General features: G+C 40.4%; 1 protein-coding gene across 3 annotated transcripts in view; it reads right to left on the bottom strand.

Moving 5' to 3' along the window:
• PSMD1 (proteasome 26S subunit, non-ATPase 1) overlaps positions 1-25,498 on the bottom strand; it is a 117,108-nt gene that overhangs the window by 74,595 nt on the left and 17,015 nt on the right. For all 3 annotated transcript variants that reach the window (XR_006273982.1, XM_038415537.2, XM_043491574.1), the window contains exons 12-16: positions 24,846-25,019; positions 22,980-23,091; positions 21,844-22,040; positions 21,324-21,419; positions 20,211-20,275 (exon numbers count right to left, since the gene is read on the bottom strand). Coding sequence is in view for 2 of the 3 variants with exons in the window: in XM_038415537.2 (XP_038271465.1) it covers positions 20,211-20,275; positions 21,324-21,419; positions 21,844-22,040; positions 22,980-23,091; positions 24,846-25,019 (644 nt within the window). In the remaining variant the exon portion in view is untranslated. The remainder of the gene's footprint in view (positions 1-20,210; positions 20,276-21,323; positions 21,420-21,843; positions 22,041-22,979; positions 23,092-24,845; positions 25,020-25,498) is intronic.

The following is a 25,498-nucleotide window of genomic DNA, read 5'->3' as shown; positions in this document are numbered from 1 at the left end:
AACGGATTCTAGATTTTTGCTAAAATTTGGCCATCAGGAATTTCATTGCCTTAACTGGTGTCAGATGACCTTGGGACAAGTGAATATCAAACGATATAATTGAAAACAACATTGATCAGTTCCAACTACTAGGTCAGGCAGGGTTCTTTTCAATGGGCGGAGAAGAGGGGTGGAATCCAAAGATTCAACACATACCTGGCCATCTATCCTGAACACTTATGCTTTCCCACTCTCACAGAACACCTAAAATATTTTCAGAATGTTAAACAAGTTATGTAAGCTCATTTGTAACTCTGGCACTCATATTTTATGTAAATATTTTACAATATTGACATAAAAACAAGATTTACCAACTGTCTAAAAATAGTTAGGGTTTCCTGAAAATTCAGTATTTTGGTGGCTTCAGCCTTCACCTCCTCAGATAAAGTTTGTGAAACTGTGGTCTGCTAAGCAAGCATGTTTTAAAATAGTTTGTACTAAGACAGCAGATAATATTAACTATTAATTAATATTAATTAATTGGTAACCAAACTAAGAGTAATTAGTAATGTTGATAACTTGTGCCCTGACCAGCTACAGGTATCTTCAGATTCTATCCTGTTTTTTTTGTTTTTGTTTTATTTTAAAGAGCAGGAGGAAGAGGCATTCTTAAAATTAAGCTCAAACAGGTATAGGGAACTATGAAACCTAAAACTAGTAAAGCGGTCTTTACTCCCTCTGGAACGTGATCTAAGCACAGCCTCTTCCTTCAGCTTTGAAGCAGTTATTGCTTCCAGCCTCATACCCCAGGGTACACCAGTGTGCATTAATGACGATAATGCATTCACAAACATATGAAAATGTATTACCAGGGAAATAAAGCAGGGTGAAATTCAAGGCACTTAGGCCTTTAATGCCTTAATTTATCAGAAGGAGAGAACAATAACGTTACTTTGTATTTAAACAGCAACTCTAATCAGAGGATGGCAACACCCTTTAAAATAGGGATGAAGTCACTTTCTTAAGAGGAGGAAATTAGGGAGCTAAGAGCATGCGACTTTCTTCAGAATAGAGTGAGTCAGTGGCAGAATATAAAAAAAAACAAAAAAAACCAACCAAACCCTCCTGAATTTCAGCATCCTGCTTGAATGACCGAGCTTCTCCTAGAAAAGGGAAGATAGCAATGGTAGGATTTTTTTTTTGGGCATAATGCCAGTTTAGCTCCTTCGGAGTAGGTAACACTGGGAGCGCTAATGAAATTGGACAACTTGGTGTTTTAGGGTTCATTCCTACACCCTTTCAAGCCAGTGGAAGTGTTGCCATCAACTTCAATGGGTGCAGGAACAGGCCCCTTGGATCTTACCAAGGTGATGCTGTTCTGATCAGGTTCAGATAACATGGAGTTTAAAATGGTGTCAGCAGTCAGTAGCCTAACTACACTATGGAACCTTACAGACTAACAAATTTATTTGAGCATAAGCTTTCGTGAGCTACAGCTCACTTCATCGGATGCATTGAGCTGTAGCTCACGAAAGCTTATGCTCAAATAAATTTGTTCGTCTCTACGGTGCCACAAATACTCCTTTTCTTTTTGCAAATACAGACTAACACGGCTGCTACTCTGAAACCTAACTATACTATGGCTCCCAAAGCCGGTACCAGCAAAGGACCTACTAGAACATTTCCACATTGGCTAGACCAGTACATTAATGCACCTCAACTGAATTAGAAAGAATTACAGATTCTTAATTAGAATTAAAGAATCAGAAAGAATTTACATCTAACAACTTTCTGCAGCCCTTGCAATAGAGTCAACTATGGCATAAATCTACAAATATGTGCTGCTAAAGGAAAGGGAGTCCCTTTATCTCTCCCAACAAGCTGTAAAAACCTAACGCAATGGCTACTGCAGATCCGGGGGCTCAAAAACTTTGACAGTTCCAGATGATTACATCACTTTCTTCTTGGGAAGGAAATCATATTTCCCAAAGCTATTTTAATTCTTACAGTCTGCAGTCACTCTCATCTTTTCACAGTTTTCATTTATAATCTGTATCAGCTTCAGCACAGAGCTTCCCCCCCACTCCCCTTCTTTAAGCTTTTAACGCTTCTTTTTTAAGCTAATAAAGCCTATGCAGCAAAATTATTTGTTTATCTACAGAATGGAAAGCACTAAAGATAACATCCTTCCAAATACATTTTGCATAAAAGAGAACCTGAAGTAACAATGCCAGAGAATTCCAGGAAAGGGATTAAAAACGTGTTTCATTGGTAGTTATATTACATTTTCCTCCCCCGCCCCGCACCTCATTAAGCATTAAAAAAAATAAAAAAAAAATAAAACATTGGAATCCTTTTCTACTAGTCTAAATTTCTGCTTGATACCTCTGTCATCATAAAGCCCACTAGTAATTGGTTGTTACAGCTGTGAATAGCAGCCAAACTTTAAGGGAGAAAAAGCTGATAATCAAAAGCCCCAATTCGATCTGCATTATCTTCAAAATATTTTTAGAAGAAAAATTTAGTTTAAGGGTAACAAAAATATTCAACCAACTTCAGGTATATACCTAATGGAAAATACTGCACATTATCACTCATCTTATAAGGAGGATGCTCTGAAATCACACTGGAGCATAAGTGTGTTCAAATTCATATTTGCAGTGTTCTGGTAGTTGTGCTGGTCGCAGGATTTTAGAGACACAAGATGAGTGAGGTAATGTCTTTTATTGGACCACCTTCTGCTGGTGAAAGAGACCGCTTTCAAGGTAGTCAGAGCTCCTCTTTGGGTCAAATTCATAGGTGGTCTGATCACAGCAGACAAGTAAATGCACTAGAACGATTTGCAATCAAAGAAATATCAACCTTCCTGAAGGGGGAATATTTAAGACAACAAATTAATCCAGCACGCAGTTCACTTTGGATTGTCTAGCACCATAATAGTGCCAAGAGACTAAGTTTTTGAGGAGCAGGGCATGGGTTCATACAAATTAGCAAGTTGTAAAAAAACGGTCAGATGGCAGACAATTGCCTCCATCCTCATGCTGAACGTGCGTAACAGGTAAAGTTCCTCACCCTTCTTCAGGAACCGTTCGAGATTTTAAAAAAAACAAAAACAAAAAAAAAAGTTCTCTAATGTGCTTCTGATGAAAGCTACTGGATGCCTAAGCAAAGCAAGTGGTTTATTTAGTCACATAGACCCTATCTTGGGAAGGAAAAGCAGTACTGGAAATGAAAGGATACAGCAAAAGCACAGGCAGCAGTAACAGAAGTTTCTCCTCTCACTCCACCAACCACCTCAACTATGGCCTAGGATGGAGCACCCTGAAGGAGCGAAAGGTAATTTAGCTCATCTGCTGTCTCCGCCACAATTTTGGTAGAGCTGACAGTCTGTAATAAGAATCCCAAGTCAAACTCCAGTTTGTGTCCTAGTCATAGGCCTGGTCTACACTAGCGGGGGGGAGGGGGTCAATCTAAGTTACGCAACTTCAGCTATGTGAATAACGTAGCTGAAACCGACGTACTTAGAACTACTTACCGCAGTGTCTTCGCTGTGGTAAGTCGACAGCTGGCGCTCTCCCATCGATTCTGCCTGCACCTCTCGCCTTGGTGGAGTACTGGAGTCAACGGGAGAGCGCTCGATTTATCGCATCTAGACTAAACACAATAAATCAACCCCCGCTAGATCGATCTCTGCCCGTCAATCCAGCGGGTAATGTAGACAAGCCCTTAGTGTGTCCCAGAGGATGATTTCTGTGAGAGTAACAGAAGAAAATAACCCCTGAACAGGCTTTCATGAGCAACTACCTTATTCAACCAAACATGTATTTCACCAAATCTTCTTTCACCCAGCAAGCAGTGATCGAAATTTCATTGCCAAGGTTTATGTACATCAATAGAAACGCCTATCAGCCTGTCCCAGTTACCCAATTTAGACATTGAGCAAGGAAACCTCAGCCATGTCACAATCCACATCCAGGAAGAGATTGTGTAAGACTAGATTTTAACCTCAAAATCCAGAAAGGAAAAACAGGCTAGTCAGAGAAGAGCATGATTCTATGTAGAGACAAACATCTTGGTGATAGGACAATTCACAATAGGATATGTCTTCACTGCAATTAAAAACCCCATGGCTGGCCATGCTAGCTGGACTTGGGCTTGGGCTAAGGGGCTGTTTTCATTGTGGTACAGAGATTTGGTCTTGGGCCGGAGCCCAGACTCTAGGATTGTGCGAGGTGTGGAGGTCCCAGAGCATGGGCTGCAGCCCAAGCCTGAATATCTACACTGCAATTAAACATCCCTTTAGCCACGCCCACAAGCCCGAGTCGCTGGCATGGGCCAGCTGCAGGTGTCTAGTTGCAGGTAGACATACCCAAAGAGTGCAGTTATGAGCGGGGAGAAAGGATATGAAGAGGAAGATGGGGCAGGGAATAAAAAAAAAAAAAAGTCATATATAGGGCAGAAGAGTTCTCACTTTAGCAACAATATCACAAGACTACAGAAGAACCTAAAACAAATTACCTCCATTAGTCAGGGCACTCTGATAGGAAGGAACTGCTACAAGTATTGTTGGAGGGAGTAAGCAATTTGTTAACAACACTAAATATTACACTGTGCAGGGCGCAGAAAAGTTAGATGGATAGACGTTCCAGCTGCTAGCATCAGCGTGAAGTAGAATAAACTTGTTTGGAAAATAATCCTTTTGCTGTTGTTGCACATTTCCTTTTAGCTACACTTTACAAGTGAGAAAGCTTTGCAATTCTCAACTTCTAGTACATATAGGTATCTGCATAACAAACATGATTTATAAATGTTTATAATGCAGTTAATCATTCACCAGCAAAACTCAAGCCCTTTTTTTGGATGAAGCTACACTCTGTTTAATAAAAATGGTAAAAAAAAATCCATTTAACCCTTAAGGTCTGAAATCTACACAAGTACCAAACAAAAAAAAAAATAACCCGTATTTGGGCTGCAGCTCTCTTAATTCTTAGAGAATATAGCCCATGCTGTGCTAAATCAACCAGCTGGAAACTCCTATACACGTACCAGGTACAAAATGCAATATTAAGTTATGCAATTCCCAGTTGCTTGATTTTTAATTTGTTACAGAAACTCAGATTTGGTAGTTTAATTGTCTTTTTAAGTTACAAGACGAAAGATGAAAACGCCTTAAAATACACACTGAGATGGGACAGAACGGTTCCTTCAGAACTGTTACGCTTGATCATACTGTTGTTTATTTCTTCAAATTTTTAAAATATATCTACAGATGCTTATCTACTACTCCGGCTGCATATCCCATAAGTCAAAAATTACAACATAACAGAGACAAAGGCTTACTCATAAAAAATATCCACGTCCACTCACACCCTCCTTACCAGCCTTAACAAAGGGGGAGGGAAATTATGAGCTTTGCAGCATGCTCAGCAGTTAACATATCTGGGATCTTGTAGACCAAGTGGGGGGAGCAGGTTCTAACTCAGGGAACACCCTCTACCCCCAACAATAGAGAATGCCCTCCCAGCAGCTCTGCTGACCTCACTTGTGGCAGTATATTATGAGGAAAGAGGTTGTCTCGGGCAACCAGGTGCCATGCCATTTAGGGCTTCATAGGTTAGAACTCAATATCCTGAATTCTGTTCTGAAGCTTACTGGCAGCCAGTGAAGTTCACAGAGCCCAAGTCTAGTGCGCTCCCACTATGAACTCCACTTAAGTGGGCTACAGCATTCTGCATTAGTTTCAACTTCCAAAAGGTTCCAAAATAAAAAAATTCCACATAAAAACGTATTAAAGATTTGTTTAAAACATGAAACATACAACATTCTGCGTATTAGAAAGCTAGCTTTAGAGCTGTTAATACAACTCTGTATGTTAGCAAAACTGACATGTTTTCCATGGAGTTTATCAGGGGAGGCAATATTTTTTTAAACTATTTCCTTACTACAATGGAAAAGTCAACTTCAGGAGCTTGTACATAAAAATGTAAGTCAGCAGAAGTTGGTAGTGGTTTACAAAATTTCTTTTTATGATTTATATCGTATGTAACATCAACAATGAAAGTAATATAATCCAAGGGCAGCAAATTTTTTTTGATGGAACTTTGAACAATGTGGAAACTTGCAACATGAAAACTGCAGAAGGCATCTCTCTGTCCATCAGAAATTGCTATAGGAGCACCTGATCTTTGCCATGCGAAAAGGACACAGAAGTACCAACATTCTGACTGATACCTAAGACGTGTATTTAATTCCACCATAAATGACCTTACGGTATAACTTCTTTATCATTCTGATTAAAACATACTTCTTCTGTCTGAATTTTTTAAACTGCTACTGTTATACAACTAACCAACACGGATTAACCTGAATGTAGAAAAACTCTCCTTTATAGTATTTACTTTTGCATTTGACAGCACTTCTCTAGATAGCCACTTTTGAAGTTTCTCTATAATTCACAGGTTTCAGAGTAGCAGCCGTGTTAGTCTGTATTCGCAAAAAGAAAAAGGAGTACTTGTGGCACCTCAGAGACTAACAAATTTATTTGAGCATAAGCTTTCGTGAGCTACAGCTCACTTCATCGGATGCATTTGGTGGGAAAAACAGCGTTTTTTTTCTCTGTTTTTTCCACCAAATGCATCCGATGAAGTGAGCTGTAGCTCACGAAAGCTTATGCTCTAATAAATTTGTTAGTCTCTAAGGTGCCACAAGTACTCCTTTTCTCTCTATATTCAGTTTCTCCTCAGTTTGCAAGGGTCTTCCGAACAGCAGCAAGGCAGACAGACATTGTTTTAAAAATAGGAAACTAATCACAGGAACTATCTACTTTTATTTTATTTTTTTAATTGACTAAATTGCAAGCCCCATCTATCTAGAAATTTTTAAGGCCCCCCAACATCTTTATATGTGAATCCTTCCCAGATATTTAGAAACAAAAAGAACAGTGTCCCTTTAAATGGAAAGCTCTTTGTCCTATAAGGAATCACGTTTACATAAACCACGCTTCTAGAAATACGGTGATTCTTTTATTTTACAAGAGCGAGGTTCATTTCTCATAAAGTCGCTAAACAGTGCATAACAAACGACTTATTTTGCAAATACGCAGGTATAATATTCTCTAGTAATATCCAACAGTAAGTTTCTCTACATAAAAATTCATTCTTCAAACAAATTTCATTTCATAGTTCACGTATCTCAGTATTTTCTCCTGACATTACCATGAAACTTCCTTTTCTGAACAGTCCATTTTTAAATTATCCAATTAGAAAACCCTCCGCTAATTCCATGCATTATAAACAAATCCATTCCCTCTCATTTTGTTATGTCCTTGAGTAATGAAAATTACATATTTACAATCTTACATAAGGTGTTGCACAAATTCGGAACACTTGCTGGATTTTTTTTTTTTAAAAAAGCATAACAGAAATGATTGTGTGTTTCTCCCCTCCCATTATGCTGCTAGGGATTTAGCAATTCTAAAAGATTTATAAGACATGGAATGACTCCTACTGGAGAGAATATTTTAGGCTCTAAAAATATAAAGGAGAGTGTGTACTCCATGAAGAAACAGGTTCAAGTCTCAGTGGATTTAAAAACAGGTATAGACTGCTGAGCCACCTAGCTCCGGTTTAAACCCAACACATCTGTCCACTTTGCAGTCTTAGCATTCCACCCTCCATTAGGACTTGAAGACACAAAATTTTCAAAAGCCCATAAGAGATTTAGGAGCTTAAGTCCCATTTGCAAAGGTCTTGTCTACCCATCAAAATGTCCCCAGTGTGGATTCAGTTATCCCAAAATAAAATTGCTTATACCAGTATAGTTCACTCCTGTACGGAAAGATGAATAAGTGCTATTAGTATAAGCTAATGCATCCACACCTAGGGTGTACCACCACCACCACGCACCTTATCGTTAACTGAAACGGGTTTATTGAAAGAACTTGCAAATGTAGCTCAGACCTTAAGCACTTGTGAGAACAGCTATGCAAGTGACAAATTTTTCAGTTTGCAGACAATTCCAAAAAAAAAAAAAAAAAAAAAAAAAAAAAAAAAAAAAAAAATCAAGGAAAGAATTAGATGCGAGTTGACCCAAACAGATTTTTTTCAAAATTTCTGGTGAATCAAAAAGTAAAGAAATATATATATTTTGAGTTGAATGAAATGCTTAATTTGACCTGAAATGTTTTGTTTTCATCTTTCTTTCCCTATTTTTTTACTAAATAAAACGTGATTTAGAAATGAGAGTCAAAAGTTTCATTTTGAAAATGTAAATATGAAATTTTTTTTTAAGTGGTTTTCAACTAAAACAATTCACCAAAACGACACAAATTTGGGAAATGTTTCAGTTGACCTGAATCTGCCTTTTTTTCCCAAAAAATTCAGTTGAAAAATTTCACCCAGCTCTATTTAGGAACCTAAATCCACTGACTTTCAATGAGGGTCACACTCCTAAATCACATAGACACTTCTGAAAATTTTACCCATTGTCTTAAAATCCAATTTTTTGGAAAAGTTTCCTTGCGTTACACTGATTATTAAACTCTGATTATTAAAACTGACAAATTTGTAAACTAGATCACTTTCATGATGAATGCTGTTTACTTTCTGTAAGACACTCTGCTCTGGTTAATGAAAATAGACTAGTCAGTTTCAACTAGTTTCTAATAATTTTCAGCTTTGGGTTCTCCTGTACCAGCATAAGGCGAGGGTTGCAAACACTCACTGAATTTTTAAATCCAACAGTTTTAATTACTTTTTTCCCCTAAGTCATGAAGGCATTTCTGTTGCTATTAAGCTTTTGTTTTTAAGAAAAAGAGGACCCTTTAACAGGCAAATAAGATAAAATAGGTGGAAGGGTAAATAAAATCCTTTTAACCTTTTCTGTGCAAGATTAAACAATTGGATAAATTAGCTTCTCCAAACATTTCCCCTTTCTGATTAACATGTCAAGAACATAACAGGTTCAGATCATGAGAGAATGTCACTTAGGTCTGTATTCAATTAGCCAGAAAAGTTGCCATCTGCCTTTTGCACAAAAGAAGGCTACGTGAGTCTTAGAAAAGATTTTCTAAATCTTGAGGGAGAAAATCAAGTGTTTGGGTTTCGTTTTTGTTTTTTATTTGAAATCAGCCCTCAATTGCCAAGATGTGAGGGTCTTTATAAAAAAAAAATACCAAACCTAAGAAATCATTCATGCTATCTCATTAATACGTCCCGACTAGGATGAGTTTAGTATAAGCTACAGCATTCCACTAGCTGAAAATATATTTGTCAGGTAATTTAGGCCCATATTTCTAAACTTATTATTAGAAGTACAATAGAACCTCAGAGTTACGAACTGACCAGTCAACCACACACCTCATTTGAAACTGTAAGCACTCAATCAGGAAGCAACAAAGACCAAAAAAAGCAATACATACAATAGCATGTTAAACGCAAACTACTAAAAAAATAGTAAAGGTTTCATTTAATTAAGATGGTAAAAGCAGCATTTTTCTTCAGCATAGTAAAGTTTCAAAGCTGTATTAAGTCAATGTTCAGTTGTGAACTTTTGAAAGAACCACCATCACATTTTGTTCAGAGATACGAACAATGTCCATTCCCGAGAGGTTCGCAACTGAGGTTTTACTGTATGCTTTGTAATACACAGAACAGAGTGTGAGTCTTTGCCCCCTCTAGTGGTTTCCACAAGAAAATAAAAGTCTACTACAGCTGCCAACTAAAGGAGTTGTTCACTTAGAATCATACTTTTAGGCACTTGAAGTCCAGATTCAGACCACCTAACTACAACTGTTACATTTATAGATCTTTTTTGCATTTCATAATTCTCCTGAAGTATTTTCAAATGCCACAGCATGTTCTAATGCAGTGGCTCTCAACCAGGGTACCCCTGAGGATATGCAGAGGTCTTCCAGGGGGTACTCAACTCATCTAGATTAGTGTTTCTCAACCTGGGGGTGTCACAGGACGGGTTTAGGGGGGCCACAAGTGCAGGGCCAGTACTAGGGGGCAGCAAGCAAAGCAACTGCTCGGTGCCCCATGAAGCTAAGTTATATTATTCAGCCCCCTGCCTGGGGTTTGGGCTTCAGACAAAAAAAAACAGGCTGAATCACACTGAAATGTAAATACAATATTTATATTCCAATTGTTTTATTTTTTTAACTATATGGTAAAAATGAAAAAAGTAAGCAACCAATTTTCAGTAATAGTGTGCTGCGATACTTTTTTTGTATTTTTATGTCTGATTTTATAAGCAAGTATTTTAAGTGAGGGTGGGGTACATGAGACAAATCAGATTCAAAGGGGTACAATAGTCTGGAAAGGTTGAGACCTGTTCTAAAGTATGAGAACGTAAAAATGAAATTGACTATACAGGCCATTCCTAAGCTGAGCGAAGAGCAGAGTGAACGAGAGGTCGTGAAAAATAAAGAGATTGTAAGAATTCTTACCAGTTAGTGTGGTGGTAATGCAGGAAATGAAATTTAAAATGATTTTTATTTTGACAGTCCCTCTTAAATGAAAAAAGGTCAGAAATCATAAATGTAAATGCTGTTTTCCCCCGTGCTACAATAATATTTTAAAAATCGCTTTTGATATATGTAGCGCATAAACATCAGCAAGGAGAGAGGATTTGTAGTCCATGATCATCAGCAAAATGAGCAGGATGAGGGGAAAGCAGACAGATACACTACAGCATCAAAGTAAACACACCACTGAGCCTTTTACTTGCTTTCTGTGCTACCCTGCAATCCAGTCCCTGACCTTCAAACATTTCGAGCTTTATTCATGCTTCTGTGCTGCTTTACAATAATATTTTACTTTGACAAAGCCTTCCTTAAGGATTCATGCATTTAAAAATGAAGCCAAAAATCCAAAACTTTCAAGCCAATGCCATTTTTGGCTTTACTAGCTACAGATGCTTATTACCCTGAGAGAAAGATTTCCCAGTATACAGTTTACTTTGAGAATTTATCCAGTAACATGAAACCCTTGAGAAAAAGATTTAATTAATTGCCCCATCTTTCTGAGGCTCTAAGTTGAAGAAAAGCCATATCAAGTTATACAGTCTCTCCCGTCAGCTCGGCCACTGCAGGATTGGGCCCTATACTGTACTCTCCAGTACTTTGCCCAGTCTCTTTTTGTATGTTCCAAGTAGCAAAGCTGCTACTGCTATGTTCCAAGTATATAACACCATGATAACCCACAACTTTCCTGAGACCCTACGTCTTGCTCTCTACTCTCATAGGAGCATCTCTCCCCACAACCTGATTTCACACACAGTGGTGCACTCCTTGCACTACTCAACCTGATATAAGGGACTTGCTGAGCAAAGACTAGCCCTCTTGCTACAGAAATGAAGACTTGACTGTGATCTTTCTCCATCCCTCCAAGCAACGAAGAAACACTTTGGAGTGCAGTTTTGGAAGAAAATTTCTGAACACTATGATCAAGAGATGATTTACCATGCCTATAGTTATATGAGACACAAAGGTAAGAAGTACTACAGTACTGCATTCTGATTTAAAAAAGTGAACCATAACAAGGGAGTTCTTTCACATCACATTCACTCCTCTTGCTCTAAATGCAACTCCCTATCTAACTCCTTAGCAAAAACCCAAGAAATCCTTAAAATAAAAAACTAGGAGGCACTTTTCCTTACAGTGCATGAACAATGGTCATTTATTACAGTGACTAAAGCTACTGCCAGGTTTCAGAGTAGCAGCCGTGTTAGTCTGTATTCGCAAAAAGAAAAAGGAGTACTTGTGGCACCTTAGAGACTAACAAATTTATTTGAGCATAAGCTTTCGTGAGCTACAGCTCACTTCATCGGATGCATTTGGTGGAAAAAACAGAGGGGAGATTGTATAAAACTGGAGCAAGGCTTCTCTCAGCTTTGGCTGCTAATGCAATTTTTTAAAATTTTCACTACTTAAACAAATTATTTACAACATGCACTTTACAATGTCGCAGGTCATCTTGAAATCAGAGCAAGATTTTAGCACTCTCGCTAATGGTGATGCCACCTTTTCTGATAACCATTACCTTATTTCTGGCTTAAGGCACCGAGTTTCTCCCTACCCCGGAGCAAGGTTGTTTTTTGTGCAGAAATATTTGTTAAGATAATTCCACCCGTCTGAATTTATGTTGTAACGCATAACAAAAGTCTTAAAACTCACTACAAATGGGAGAAAAGGGATCATATATTTTCAAGGATAGAAGGGACCACTGTAATCATTTAATGTGACCTTCTGCCTAACAGGCCATAAATTTCACCCTGTAATTTCTGCATCAAGCCTAATAACTTGTGGCTGAACCAGGGCATCTCTTTTAGAGAGAGACGCCCAATCCTGATGTAAAGATTTCCAATGATAGAGAATGTACCACCTTCTTTCATAGATTGTTCCAGAAGCTAATTACCCTTGCTATTAAAAGTTTCCCAGATCACAAGTTCATGCTTTAAAAAAAAAAAAAAAAAAAAAAACCCAACCTGTTAATCACTTTGAGTTAGAGCTGTAAAGGTTGATGCTTTCAAAAAAAATCTAATGTCAGCTATACATTTTAATCTATTTCACTGTGGCCATGTCAGTGTCACCCGCATAAAGGCCAAATACATGCAGACACCTACCCAGACCTGTGGCAGAGTTAGCTCCATGAACAATAATTTTCAGGGATTTGTTCTATATGCATGCTACTGTACACTCCCAGCCTTTCCTAGGTATAAAATATGCAACAGAAGTATCCATCTGACCAAAGGGTTGTGATCTCAAGGAAAGTTAATTTATTAAATCAACCACCTTTCAAGCACTGACAAAATAATTAACAATTAGGAATACATGGCACATGGACTAATCTGAGAACCACAATTCTCTGCTGCATACTGATTATGTATTAAAACTTTCATTTGCTCATTAATTTTTTTTTGGCATCAGGCCAACTCTTAACTGTGAAGCAATTTCAGATCCAATAGCCAAACACAGTATCATATACTTGAAAAAGAAAAGTCAAGCTGTTTTTATCTTTGTTAAGATTATGCTATAGGACTTGTTTACAGATTTATTTGTCGCCCAAGGGGAAAATATGTTTAATAGCGTGTGATGGGACCATTAACAATAATTGTTCTACAGCAGCAGCACTAATTGTCTAGGGAAAACATAAATCATTAAGCAAATCCAATCTCCTATTTTGAGATCATCTCCACATCTGTCACATCAGAACCATTTGCACAGAGTTCAATATGTCCTCTTCCGGTGGAAGCCTTGATCATACTCCAGCACTTAAAATGTCTTATCTAGCTTGGGGCTTGACCCACTGTGCTCAAAGATTAGGTCTAATAAAAATGTAAGGCTTTTTCAAGTCAAACGGGACAACTCCCATAAAGAAGTAACTTGCAAAAAAGAGTAACAACGCCCAACTGCATGTGAAACATCAGAGGACCAGCAGTTCACTGAACTTGCTAGGAGTTGGTGCCCACTACTCTATTGGCTCTCCAAGGCAAGCACATCCAAATAGGCTCCAGCAACCCATGGATGTTACTTTAGATCTGAACTTGCACAGGTTTAGGAAACATCTGCACATGGAAGATGCTGCAAGGGCCACAGAACAGAGTTAGTAGGAAGCTGATGGTATTTTCGAAAAAGGGGAAAGGCAATAAACTGACAGAACACAGCGGCTGTCTTGTTACCATTTAAAAAAAAAAAAAAAAAACTGCTAAATCAGGGGGCTCGGCACGAGACTGGGCTAGGGCGTAAATACCTCCAAAAGCCAGTGTGAGATCAGCCCTTCCTTTCCTGACAAACCAAAGAGGAGACTGATGCTGCCTTTCTAACAGATGTCAGCTTCTGGAACGGCAAGGCGCCTCAGCTCATGAAACAGGGCTATGAAGCGCGTACAGCACTACGTAAAAAGGTATCTTAAAAATTGCCACAAACATGGTCACTGTTTCCTCCTTCCCATAACGAGCCCGAGGGCATGCCACAGTAACCAGTTCCTGACCTGGGTGCCTCAGTACCCGTGTGTATAAAGGGCAAGCACAGTTTTAGCAATTTAAAGACTGACCTCCTTCCCATGCTGCAGTCCAGCTACTTCAAATGTTCTCTGCAGACAGTTCGCTCATGTCCACTGAGTACAAAACAGATGTAAGCCATAAACACGCAAAGGCTTTGATTCCTGATTTTCAGAGGGGCTGAGCACCCACAGTACTGGAGTTGATAAGCAGGCCAATTCAAGCCATTGCTTTCTAAGACAAGAGAAGCCATAGTTTATAAATAAATGTTTATCACCATGCAAGAATACGTTGGTCTTTAATCCTCCAGCGTGGACTCATAGTGGTTTCAGGGTGCACGCATGGGCATGCAAGACACTATTCAATTCCTCATCTCTAGCTCACGAGGTTTTCCTAGATTCCAACGACAGAAGAGACTATTGTGATCATCTAGTCTGACCGCCTGCGTAGCACAGGCCAGAGAACTGCCCTACAATAATTCCTAGAGCAGAACTTTTAGAAAAACACCCAATTTTGATTTAAAAGTGGTCAGTGATGGAGAATCCACCACAACCCTTGTATATCGTTCCAATGGTTAGTTACCCTCATTGTCAAAACGTACACCTTATTTCCAGTCTGATTTTGTCTAGTTTCAACTACCAGTCATTGGATTTTGCTATACCTTTCTCTGCTAGACAGAAGAGCCTATGACTGAATATTTGTTCTTCATGTAGATACTCACAGACTGATCAAGTCAGCCCTTAAGCTTCACCTCATTAAGCTAAATAGATTGAGCTCCTTGAATCTCACTGCAAGGCATGGTTTCTAATCCTTTAATCATTCTTATGGCTCTTCTCTGAACCCTCTTCAAATTTATCAACTTCCTTCTTGAATTGTAGTCACCAGAACTGAACACAGTATCCCATCAGCGGTCGCACAAGTGCCAAGTGGAGAGGTAAAATAACTTCTGCTCCTACTCAAGATTCCTCTGCTAAGCATCTAAGGACTGCATCCAATCCTTGGCAGTACAGAGGCCAGGTCAGACCCTGCCTGGTAGCCTAGTATTTAAAGCTCCTCACTCTCATATTGGTTGTTCAGCGTCAGAGGAAATGCTGTAGCCAGGGAAAGGATTAAGGACAGGAATGGGCATAAGGACAAGTTAAGGACTTTCTGGCTATATTTTAGCATGCACAAGATCTGTAGCTTAGTTTAAAGAGATGCCATATGCCTTGTGCAGGTCCTATTCTCACTACTCACTGGGGGTGTTGTGGAGGTAGAGATGCCAGGTTACATGTCAAATTTAGGGAAAGGCACAGCAACAGAAAATAAAAACATACCTACAGAAGCAGACTGGTATCTAGTGCCCCACAGAGATGTCAGGATACAGTAAACGGTTTAAATCGGAGCCCTGAAAGCCTCTCCTTGTAGCAGGAAGTTATCAATGACCAATTATGCTTTGTGTTGGCGGAGAGGGGAAAGTGACAGGGAGATCAAAGAACAAAAATGTTGTGCCAGAACCTGTTTGGATGAAAGATCCCTGCAAGAATGGAAGGAGCGTATGGAATTTTCCTTTTGTTTACAGACATACAGAGATCACTTAAACAGTACCAGTTGACCTCTGGAGTAGCTAGCTCCCTGTGTGGTGAAGAACGGGTTGTGCCCACGTGAATAGTAGAACAGCTCTCGGGAGACACCTGCTGCCCATGCAGGGAATTCAGAATATTTATAAACAGAGTTCATTATGACAACCAATATGTGCTGAAGTCTTGGATCACACTCAAGAGAATCAAACTGAGTAGTTTTCAGACGATGAATAGGACAATTTGTGATCAAGACTGTCAAGTGACTAGTGATTTGTGGTAACCCCATTTTTGGGCACCCAGTTTTAGACACTTCTAAGAGGCCTAATTTTCAGAAAGTGTGAATTCATTCTTCTTTGACTTACTGACATTCTGTAAACAAAGGTCTTAAATGGTAAATTCCTAAAATGAAAAAAAAACCACATAATTAAACCTGACAACATACTGCATGTCTACTCACCCTCTTCTTATCTATTCAAAATGCCACGGCTAAACTCCTCTTGGCTCATTGCTCTGAGCACATCATCCCTTTTTTTTTTTTTTAAGTCCCTGCACTGGCTCTCCCTAATCCACTGCATCAACACAAACCTCTAGTCTTTTCTGACAAAGCCCTCCACGTTTTAACCCCACCCTACCTGTATGCCCCATCAGCTTATTGCAAGGTCAATTCCGGCCTTTGCTCCATCAATGAAACCAGCCTCCATTGCCCAATTTTCTGATAAGCACTTCTATGTTTTCACCCACATCACCCCTTACAAGCGGTGAAAGCTCCCAGTCAAAATCCAAAAAGCTATCACCTTGTTCTCCTCCAAGTCCCTCCTCAAAATTCACTTCTTCCATAGTGTGTTTGGGTAAACAGCAACCTGACAACTGCAAGGCAGAGAAAAGCTGCAATCATTCTACTGACCAGCTAAGAGTTGTGTGTGTGTCCTGTTATATTTGTTATCCTGTCTCCTAGACCCTACCCCAGCTTCCTTGTTTGTCTTCTCCACCTGTTATGTCTTTGTCTTAAAACCGGTCCACTCTTTGGGGCATGGCCTGACATTTGTGATAGGTTTGAACAGCCTCTAGCACAATGGGGCCCAACCTGGTTACGGCCTTTTACACACTGCAATAAGTGTTAAACAACAATGCAGCAGGTATTTTTCTGCTTAAAATAGCCAATAAAGAAATACTTCACATGATAATATTTTTCACCTCCACTTCTCACAGGACTTTATGAAAGCAAATATAATTACCCCATTTTAAAAACAGGGCACATGCACCAAGACAGCCAAAGCCACACCTATAAGTCAATGGCAGTGCAGGAAGTAGAACCCAAACAACTTCCAAGTCCTTTTAGCCACTAGAAGATAATGCTGTCATTCAAACCAAGGCCTACAATACTAACCAACAGTCTGGATAGTAACTCTCTTGAACAGTCCATGCGGAAGCAGTGACTTTTAAAGAGTTTTTATTGAAATACTTGCTGTTAATGAGAGGATGTGGTTGCTGTTCAGAAAGCAGGTGTGGCCCTCTCCCCGTAGGACTGGCCACGCTGCCTCTAACAGAATGAGTGAATGAACTAGAGTGGAATTGGGAACTTTACTGTACCCAAACCTCTGGGGGGAGGGGGAGTCTATCTACACAGCCAGGCAACTTGGACTCGCAGGGCTTGGGCTGCGGGGCTGTTTCACTGCTGTATAGAATCTGGGCTTGGGCCCGAGCTCTCATATCCTCCCGCCTTGCAGGAGCCTAGAGCCCAGGCTCCTGCCCAAGCCCAGATGTCTACACAACAGTGACACAGCCCTGAAGCCTGAGCCCTGTGAGCCTAAGTCAGCTAGCACACGCCAGCCACAGGCACCTAGATGATGTGTAGACATACCCTGGCAGCATGTCACCAAGCCAACCCATGTGCTATTTGTATCATTTGAAGCAAATGCTTATCCTCCTTTCGCAAACCTCTATTCTTGCCTGCATTTTTGCCACTAATTTCCCAGGAAGTACCTGCGAACTGCCCAATGAAGACTTTTAAATACCAAGGACATCCTCCCGGTAAGTGGATCTTTGCGCTAACATGTGAAGGCTACAAAGTCACAGAGCCGAGGCATCTAACAGCGATTTAGCGTCTTCTGGATTCATATCAACGCGTGTGAAATCACAGATAACATTTCTTGCGAACGTATACTGCATGTAGTTGCAATATCTTTCATATTGTCTCTTCCACTTAAAACCTCAAAACGCCATTATATAGAGATAGGCCAGACAGTACGAGTTATACAATATTTATAGCTCTTTTCAGACAATACAAATCATGTGTATTTGTATATTCCTGGAATCACAGGGGGAATAGAGCAAAATCCCAAGGCTGGCTTTGAAGTCTGACTACCCGTCAGATAAAAGAAAGGACTGATTTACCTATTTTCAAGATGCTGGGAGTCAAAGCAAGTCTTTATTATAAGACACTGAGTATAAACAGATTCAGGGGCTTCTGTTTGATTCAGCAAATGGATAGGACTTTTGGTCCTCGGGGGCCCCCCAACTCTTACTGAAGGGTTGGAAGGCCTTTGGCCTACCAGGACCCCAAGGGCTGATCAGCAACTATGGAGTATGTTTAGTAAGCATGTAAATCCCTGCATTGTTTTTAGAGGTTTTCCCTGTGATGCTTTTGCCCTAAGAGTCAACGTAATCTGCTTTGTGAAGGCTGGGTGATAGCTTGTGTAGCCCCTACAAAAAGAGTAAAATATAGGTGCTGGACCCCAGTCTGACCTGTTGGGGAAATCACAGTCAGATGCAGAGAGACTAAGTCTAACCTCCACCCCGATCTGAACGTAGAGAGACACCAGTCTCTGCCTGATAGGGGTGTCTGCTAGGACACCTGAAACCTTAAGAGAGTGCCCACGAGGAGGTTAAGGGTGGGGTGTGTTAAAGGGGCGGATAACCCTGAAACGGTGTTCCTCCACAAAGAGCTTCTTCTACAGCCACATGGGAGACCCTTAATTAAAGTTCTGCCTTCCCAGGAGTTGACTCTTTAGAGCTTGGAGCAAAGCAGAGACACCACGCTCAGCTCTGGGGACAGCAAGTGTTCTATGTTGCTGTTGCAAAGATGACTACTGCCCATAGAGAAGCAGCTCTCCTCAGCCAGAAAAATAGCTGTGCCAATGTGGAAGTGTGGGTAAGGAAACAGGGAGTCCCATAAAGCACCAGAGATAGGTTGCCCTGGGAGGGAAGCAACGGGAGTACTTCCATACAAAGGCTGACATGAAAAGCTTTTTATTCATTTATTTAGATACTTTTGCTATTGGGAAATTAGCTCACATCACAATTGTGCCTAGGATGGTGATGCTACCAGCAAGCTTAGTAACTGGGCAATCATCCTCTCTCTCTGGTTTATTCATGAATAAGCAAAGATGGTTTTCACTCACTATCCCCAACACCTTATCCTATTAGTGTGAGCGTTTTTTTTTTTTTTTTGTATTTTCTTTTAAAAAACCTGACACAAGGGAATACAAGGGTTTATGGCAAAGCACAGGACTGTGAGCAGCAGATTCAGCTCTTTCATAGATTTGCTGTATGGTCTTGGTCAAGTCACATCACCCCTTGTGCCTCAGTTTCCTCCACTGTAAAATTAGGTTGGCACCTACCTAACTCACAGAGTTCTAGTCTAAATTCATTAAGTACTTTGAGATCGCCAGACAAAAGGCATCACAGAAGAGTAAAGTAGTAATACAATTTTATTTACTCACCCAGAATTATCCCATGTGTTGTGCAGACTGCAGACCCACTCTCTAGACTTGGGCATGCAAAGGTGGGATTTAGGTGCCTAGAATGGGATACCAGTACCAATATACAAGAATGACAGTCCAAGTCTGAAACTTGGCCTCCCATGTCAATATATGAATGAAAATTTCAAGTCAAGTTTCCATCTTCCCAAGTTGACAAATAAATACACATGCCTATGGCATTGTAAAGTGCTACCCACAGAATCGGTGAGAGAGTGATTTGACATTAGGAGAAGACGGCCAAAAAATATTTGCTCCTACTAATTTCAGAAGATGAAAGACTTACTCGAAAGTACATGTCCCATTTTGGCATTACAGCCTGCATAAGTAAAAGGTGATTTTCAAATGTAGAGGCTATTTTTAACAAAGGCTTATTTTCAAAACAAACAAACAATCTCCTACCTTCAAAGTTAGTTCTAGAGAAGCAACTGACTAATAGGTCTGTGGAGTGTGTGGAGGGTAATCAAAAGTCAGCTCAGACAAATCCACTTAGAGGAAATACAAAATACTACTACATCAGTCAAAGGTTTTGACTAAACAGATGTGTTCAAAGTAGACATTTTGCTCCAAAATGTCATTTCGCATGTGTAGATTCACCATAACAGGGCACTGTGCAGTTTCAGATTACTTCTCACAAGGGACCACACTACCACTCACAATGCAAGGTTGCACGACTCTTTTTCCTTCTATTTATAGCTCATCCCAGTACATACCAATACATCCACTGGTCCGTGAAATGCACAGGAGATGGATTCTGCTTCTGACCCAGATTTCATTCTCCCTGTATTCTATGCATTTCCAGCTTCCATTTAGTTAGCAACTGATTCAGTTAGTGAGATGAAGCACACATGATTTCAAAAAATCTCCCAGACAAGTCAAATTGAAGAACTGATGCAGTTAGAAATTGTACCTGAACAGAATGAATCCAAGTGACTCAACCGCTGCCCGCCTCACATCATCATTGACATCACTCACCTATTAAAGAGGAAACAAGATGTTAAGAGAATGGTTCAAACCCCCAACCTTTCGCGTCAGTGCTCATGCATTTGATTTGATCTGGGATATAGGCCTGGGATTACAGAGATCAAAAAATTAACAGTTACATTCAGAGAGGCAATTTATCCTTGGCTGAAATAGACTCACAAAGAACTACCATTCCCACACTAAGAAAAGGAGTACTTGTGGCACCTTAGAGACTAACAAATTTATTAGAGCATAAGCTTTCATGAGCTACGTGAGCTGTAGCTCACGAAAGCTTATGCTCTAATAAATTTGTTAGTCTCTAAGGTGCCAGAAGTACTCCTTTTCTTTTTGCGAATACAGACTAACACAGCTGCTACTCTGAAACCTCTCCTTACAGTGTGTATGATAAAACCCATTGTTTCATGTTCTCTGTGTGTGTATATCAATCTCCCCTCTGTATTTTCCACCAAATGCATCCGATGAAGTGAGCTGTAGCTCACGAAAGCTTATGCTCTAATAAATGTTAGTCTCTAAGGTGCCACAAGTACTCCTTTTCTTTTTGCGAATACAGACTAACACGGCTGCTATTCTGAAACCTGTCATTCCCACACTCTGACATGTTTTAAGTTCTATTTTTTTTTTTTAAATCACAGACCTATTAGTCAGAAAGAACTGATGGCCTCCATATTTTAGAGGCTACCCTGTTTCTGCTCAGCACAATAAATTATTATGAAGGTTATCTGGAGCAGATAAGAAACTCTTAGGCCCAGCTAGCAAGTACTCTGGGGCTGTGTTCTACTTTTTAGCATAGTGTTGCTTTAAGCAATATTGGAGTTTGTTTATTTTCTTGCCGAGTGTCTCTTAGCTTTAATGTTTGCAAACCCTACAACTTCTAATCCTCGTGTTTCCATTAAGCAAAGAGAGGCCACTCATTCCCTTTACATCACTGTTTTAGATTAGAATATTAGCATTACAGCTACTGAGTTCTGTCAATGGACCATGTATTTGCTGCAACCATGCAGGCTATCCCGTTACCTGCCCCAGACTCTCCAGAACTTACAGCAACATGCAGCAGACGTCTGATTGCCTTGTTGTTCCCTGAGCCGCAGTAAGCCATAGCTACAGTATACATTCCTGAACGACGGAGGATTGGATCCTGGAAGACACAGAGAGCGCTTCAATATTTATATTTCTATGGACACAGCTAGGACTCAGAAGTTCAGTTTCCAAGTCTCCTCAATTCCTGGGCTCTGAAGCTGCCAACAAGGGTGACAACGGGCTATGGGCACCTATCTACTAGGCATGGGACACGTCGCAGAACAGCCATCAGGTTGGAATGCCACTTGGCACTAATGACCTAGAGGCAAAAAGTATCATGAGCTGTGAACTGTCCAACCCTTTTAGAATAACTTTACTGACCATTGCCACACATCACCCAACAGGTACATCGACACATTCAGTTGTTTGGAAAAACTTTTCTGGTGAAAGCAGTCACCCTAATCAAACTGGAGATTTCAGAAGGGAGCAGGGGGAAATCTCTGAAACAGACCATGATGGTATCAAAACACAGGCACACTTACCTTATCTCTGCAGAGACTCTCTATGAGGGCATCTGCTTCCTCCATCCTCCCATACATCACCAGAGCAATACCAACAGCCAGACCCCGCAAGATCTTTTCATGCTGCGTTTCCTGTGCGTAGCCAACCATGTCCTCAATAGCCTGAGCATTTTTAGATCCCAGCATTACCAGACCCAATGCCAGACCAGCTGCTTCACCTGAACAGCAGCAAAAGGGAATCAGTAAAGTATGCAGAGCTCCTAAAACAGACTAATATATCAATGCCTGTGTAAACACAATACCCAGCAGCCCCTCATCCTACTGAGATACAGGCCAAAACAAAGTTTCCAGACACTGTGCCCAGCAGACCTGCTGCTCAGCATGGTGTTTGCTCACTCATGAAAGCTACAGGGAGGAAGGAACGACACTTCTAAAGGAAAATTGTGAATGCATACCTATGATGTTTACACAGAGCCGCAATAGCAGAAGTCTCAAATAGATAGCAGTATAATAAAATCACTTCCTGGGAAATACTATAAAGCTACTTAAAAGATAGATTGTTAATGCAGCAGCGTCTTCATTTTAATGACTCACTATGGAAGATGTATTGGATTGTATGCCCGTATCATGTTACTAGACACCAGCCCATGAGCCCTGGGGTTAGTGCTATGCCCTCCCAGGTTCAATGTGTTTCTCATGCTAGAACACATGCAGTTCATCTCATAAGCTCTTCTGTGAACCTGAGTCAATACAGTAGTGGCCTTCATGAGTCCCTCCACTCAGCCTCTCTTAGCCAAAGAGGTCATCATGAGATCTGGCAGGAATGTGGGGTCAAAACAGGTTAAAAAAAAGTGTAGGGGGAGAAGAGTTTCTTTGCTGAGTGAAATAAGGACCCCCTAAAAAGAAGCATCAGCCCACTGAATCACAGTCCCCTGCAATTCTTAGGCTAATCTTTTTATGGCAGTGCCTGTCTCTTGCTAGGTGTCTGTACAACCTCCAATACAACCAGGCCCACAAGTATTACTGCAACAAAATAAAAGACACTCGTAGGTCATGGAAAGGCCAGGGTAGAGTTGCACGGGACGCAAACACAACATGGAAATAGTCTATAATACTAGCAAGGTCTCAAATGGTTGTTTTAGAAGCAGCATCTTTACCTGTCACTGCATCGTCCTGGTAGAGGTTTGTTTTCAGCAAATCATACACATCCTGGCGTGCAGTCCCCATAGCAGCCAGACCCAGACCCAGGCTACCACCATGTCGGACAATCTACAAAAAAGCACAACCATTTTCCTTACTGCTCAATGTATTACAATGGGAAGGTGTCTACTTCAGCTGAAGAAGCCAGAGCTTTAAGCTGGAAACTATTAGTGTATGGCCCTATCCCCAAAAAACTCAAATGAACTGTTGCCCCCTAGTTACGAATCCCAATTTTACCTTTCAAGCCAGCCCCAGCCAATCGCTTTCTCTGATCAAGACAACAGCTATGTTCCCATAGCCAGCCCATAGATCTGCTCAGTAAGGGGTGCTACAAGCCCACTACAACAGATTTTCTGATGCTTTATTTTTAGCACTCTTCCCAAGGACTTATTTAAATAGGGCCACAATTCTACAGAGATATGTAATGGGCAAAATGTGTTGCACCAATAGACCCTGAATGAAATTTATACAGATATTCCTGAGGCCCTCATCACCTTGAATTCTCTGAAGGCAGGAGCAATACCATATAAAATAAAGCCCAAAATGAGTGTGATCTTTCCAGCTAGAATGATTCACAGACCTAGTGGGAAACTTGGGAGACACCCTCAAAGAACACGAGAATGGTCATACTGGGCAACACCAATGGTCTATCTAACCCAGTATCCTGTCTTCTAACAGTGGCCAATGCCAGATACTTCAAAGGGAATGAAAAGCACAGGGCAATTATCAAGTGATCCTGTTGTCCAATCCCAGCATCTGGCAGTCAGAGGTTTTGGGACACCCAGGGCATGGGGTTTGATCCCTGACCATCTTGGCTAATAGCCATTGTTAGACCTATTCTCCACAAACTAATATAATTCTTTTCTGAACCAGTTATACTTTTGCCATTCACTACATCATGTGGAAATCAGTTCCACAGATTAACTGTATGTTGTGTGAAGAAGTAAATCCTTTTGTTTGTTTTAAACTTGCTGCCTATTAATTTCATTGGGTGACCCCGATCTTGTATTATGTGAAGGGGTAAACAACACTTCCTTATTCACTTTCTCCGCACCAGTCATGATATCATATCCCCCCCACTATAGTCATCTCTTTCCCAACCTGAACAGTCCCAGTCTTTTAATCTCTCCTCATATGGAATTTGTTCCATACCCTAATCATTTCTGTTGCCGTTCTCTGGACCTTTTCCAATTCTACTACATCTTTTTTGACGTGAGGCAACTAGTATGTACACAGTATGCAAGACATGGGTGAACCATGAATTTATAAAGTGGCATTATGATACTTTTGGTTTTATTATCTATCTTAGGAGAAAGGGAGGAAGGGTGCTGGGCAAACATTAATTAGGAGGTTGTTCCAAACAGAAGGGTTAGTGTTGCAGAACCCCAGGAGTGGTCAGGAGCAAACCCTTGCTGAAGTTCTGTTTACACATAAGATAGTTTGCAGCACAGTTGCTTCAGCAATTTATTCCTTTGGTAGGAAATTGGAGCCAAAACCACAGCATAATACAGTAAATTAACCGTAAAACAAAGGAGGGATGGGTATAAAGTCATGCTGTAGATGACATTTATTTTGAAACAAGTATACAAGTCCATCCTAAAATCCCACTTGTATTACTAACAAGAAGGGCATTAGGGTTATTTGCTGTAGCCATTGTCTTAGTCATGCCCTTCTCCTGTTATCAGGCTGTTTATGATCATCAGTTGTTGTATCATATCTGTTTTAAAGTGTAAGCGCTCAAAGACCTGGTTTGTGTGAAGCACCTAGCGCACTGTTGGGTACAAGAGAACACAACTAGGTTCATTGTTAAATCTAGTACGCACATCATTGCTGGCATTCTTCAACTGGTTCAGCAGATAGTCAATGATGTCACCACCGTGATTAGCATGAATCAGACCCAATGCATAGAGACCTCCGCCCTCCTGATAGGCCGAGCCCGGAGAGGTGTCTTTGGGTAAGTATGTTGCCATTAATTGTAGAGCTTCCTTCTCATGACCCTGCAAGTTCATTGCCCCAAGGGGTTGGGGAAAGGGGGAAAATGAGAGAAGAAAACAGTGCTTAAAATATTGTAACAATGTGTTCATAATTAAACACTCAGTAGGAAACATCTGCTTTAGCCACCAATTTCCATGCTGTGATCTAACAGAACCACAACATGTTCAATATTTTAATGCTGTGTTCTCTGCACTTCTGAGCTACTTATTCACACAGACATGTGACTACACTCTGGTCACATGATTGCTATCCAAAGCCTATGCAAACAACTTTGGCCCAGGAACCATATTTGCCCAAATAATCAGGATGCTTTAATTAAAAGTTCTAGCCCCACAAAGCAATTACAATGATTTGCCACTATTTTTGACTGGCTTTAACCCTCCTTTCCCAGCACTGAATTGGCAAGGTCAGCCATCATCAATGCTCCTTCGGAACGTATCATCGTACGAAGCTCAGTAACATCATGAAGCCACAAAATAAA

This window comes from Dermochelys coriacea, chromosome 9 (assembly GCF_009764565.3).
Source record: "Dermochelys coriacea isolate rDerCor1 chromosome 9, rDerCor1.pri.v4, whole genome shotgun sequence".
Taxonomy (NCBI): Eukaryota; Metazoa; Chordata; order Testudines; family Dermochelyidae; genus Dermochelys; species Dermochelys coriacea.
Note: the sequence above shows the minus strand (reverse complement) of the source record. Positions and strands in the feature narration are given on the sequence as shown.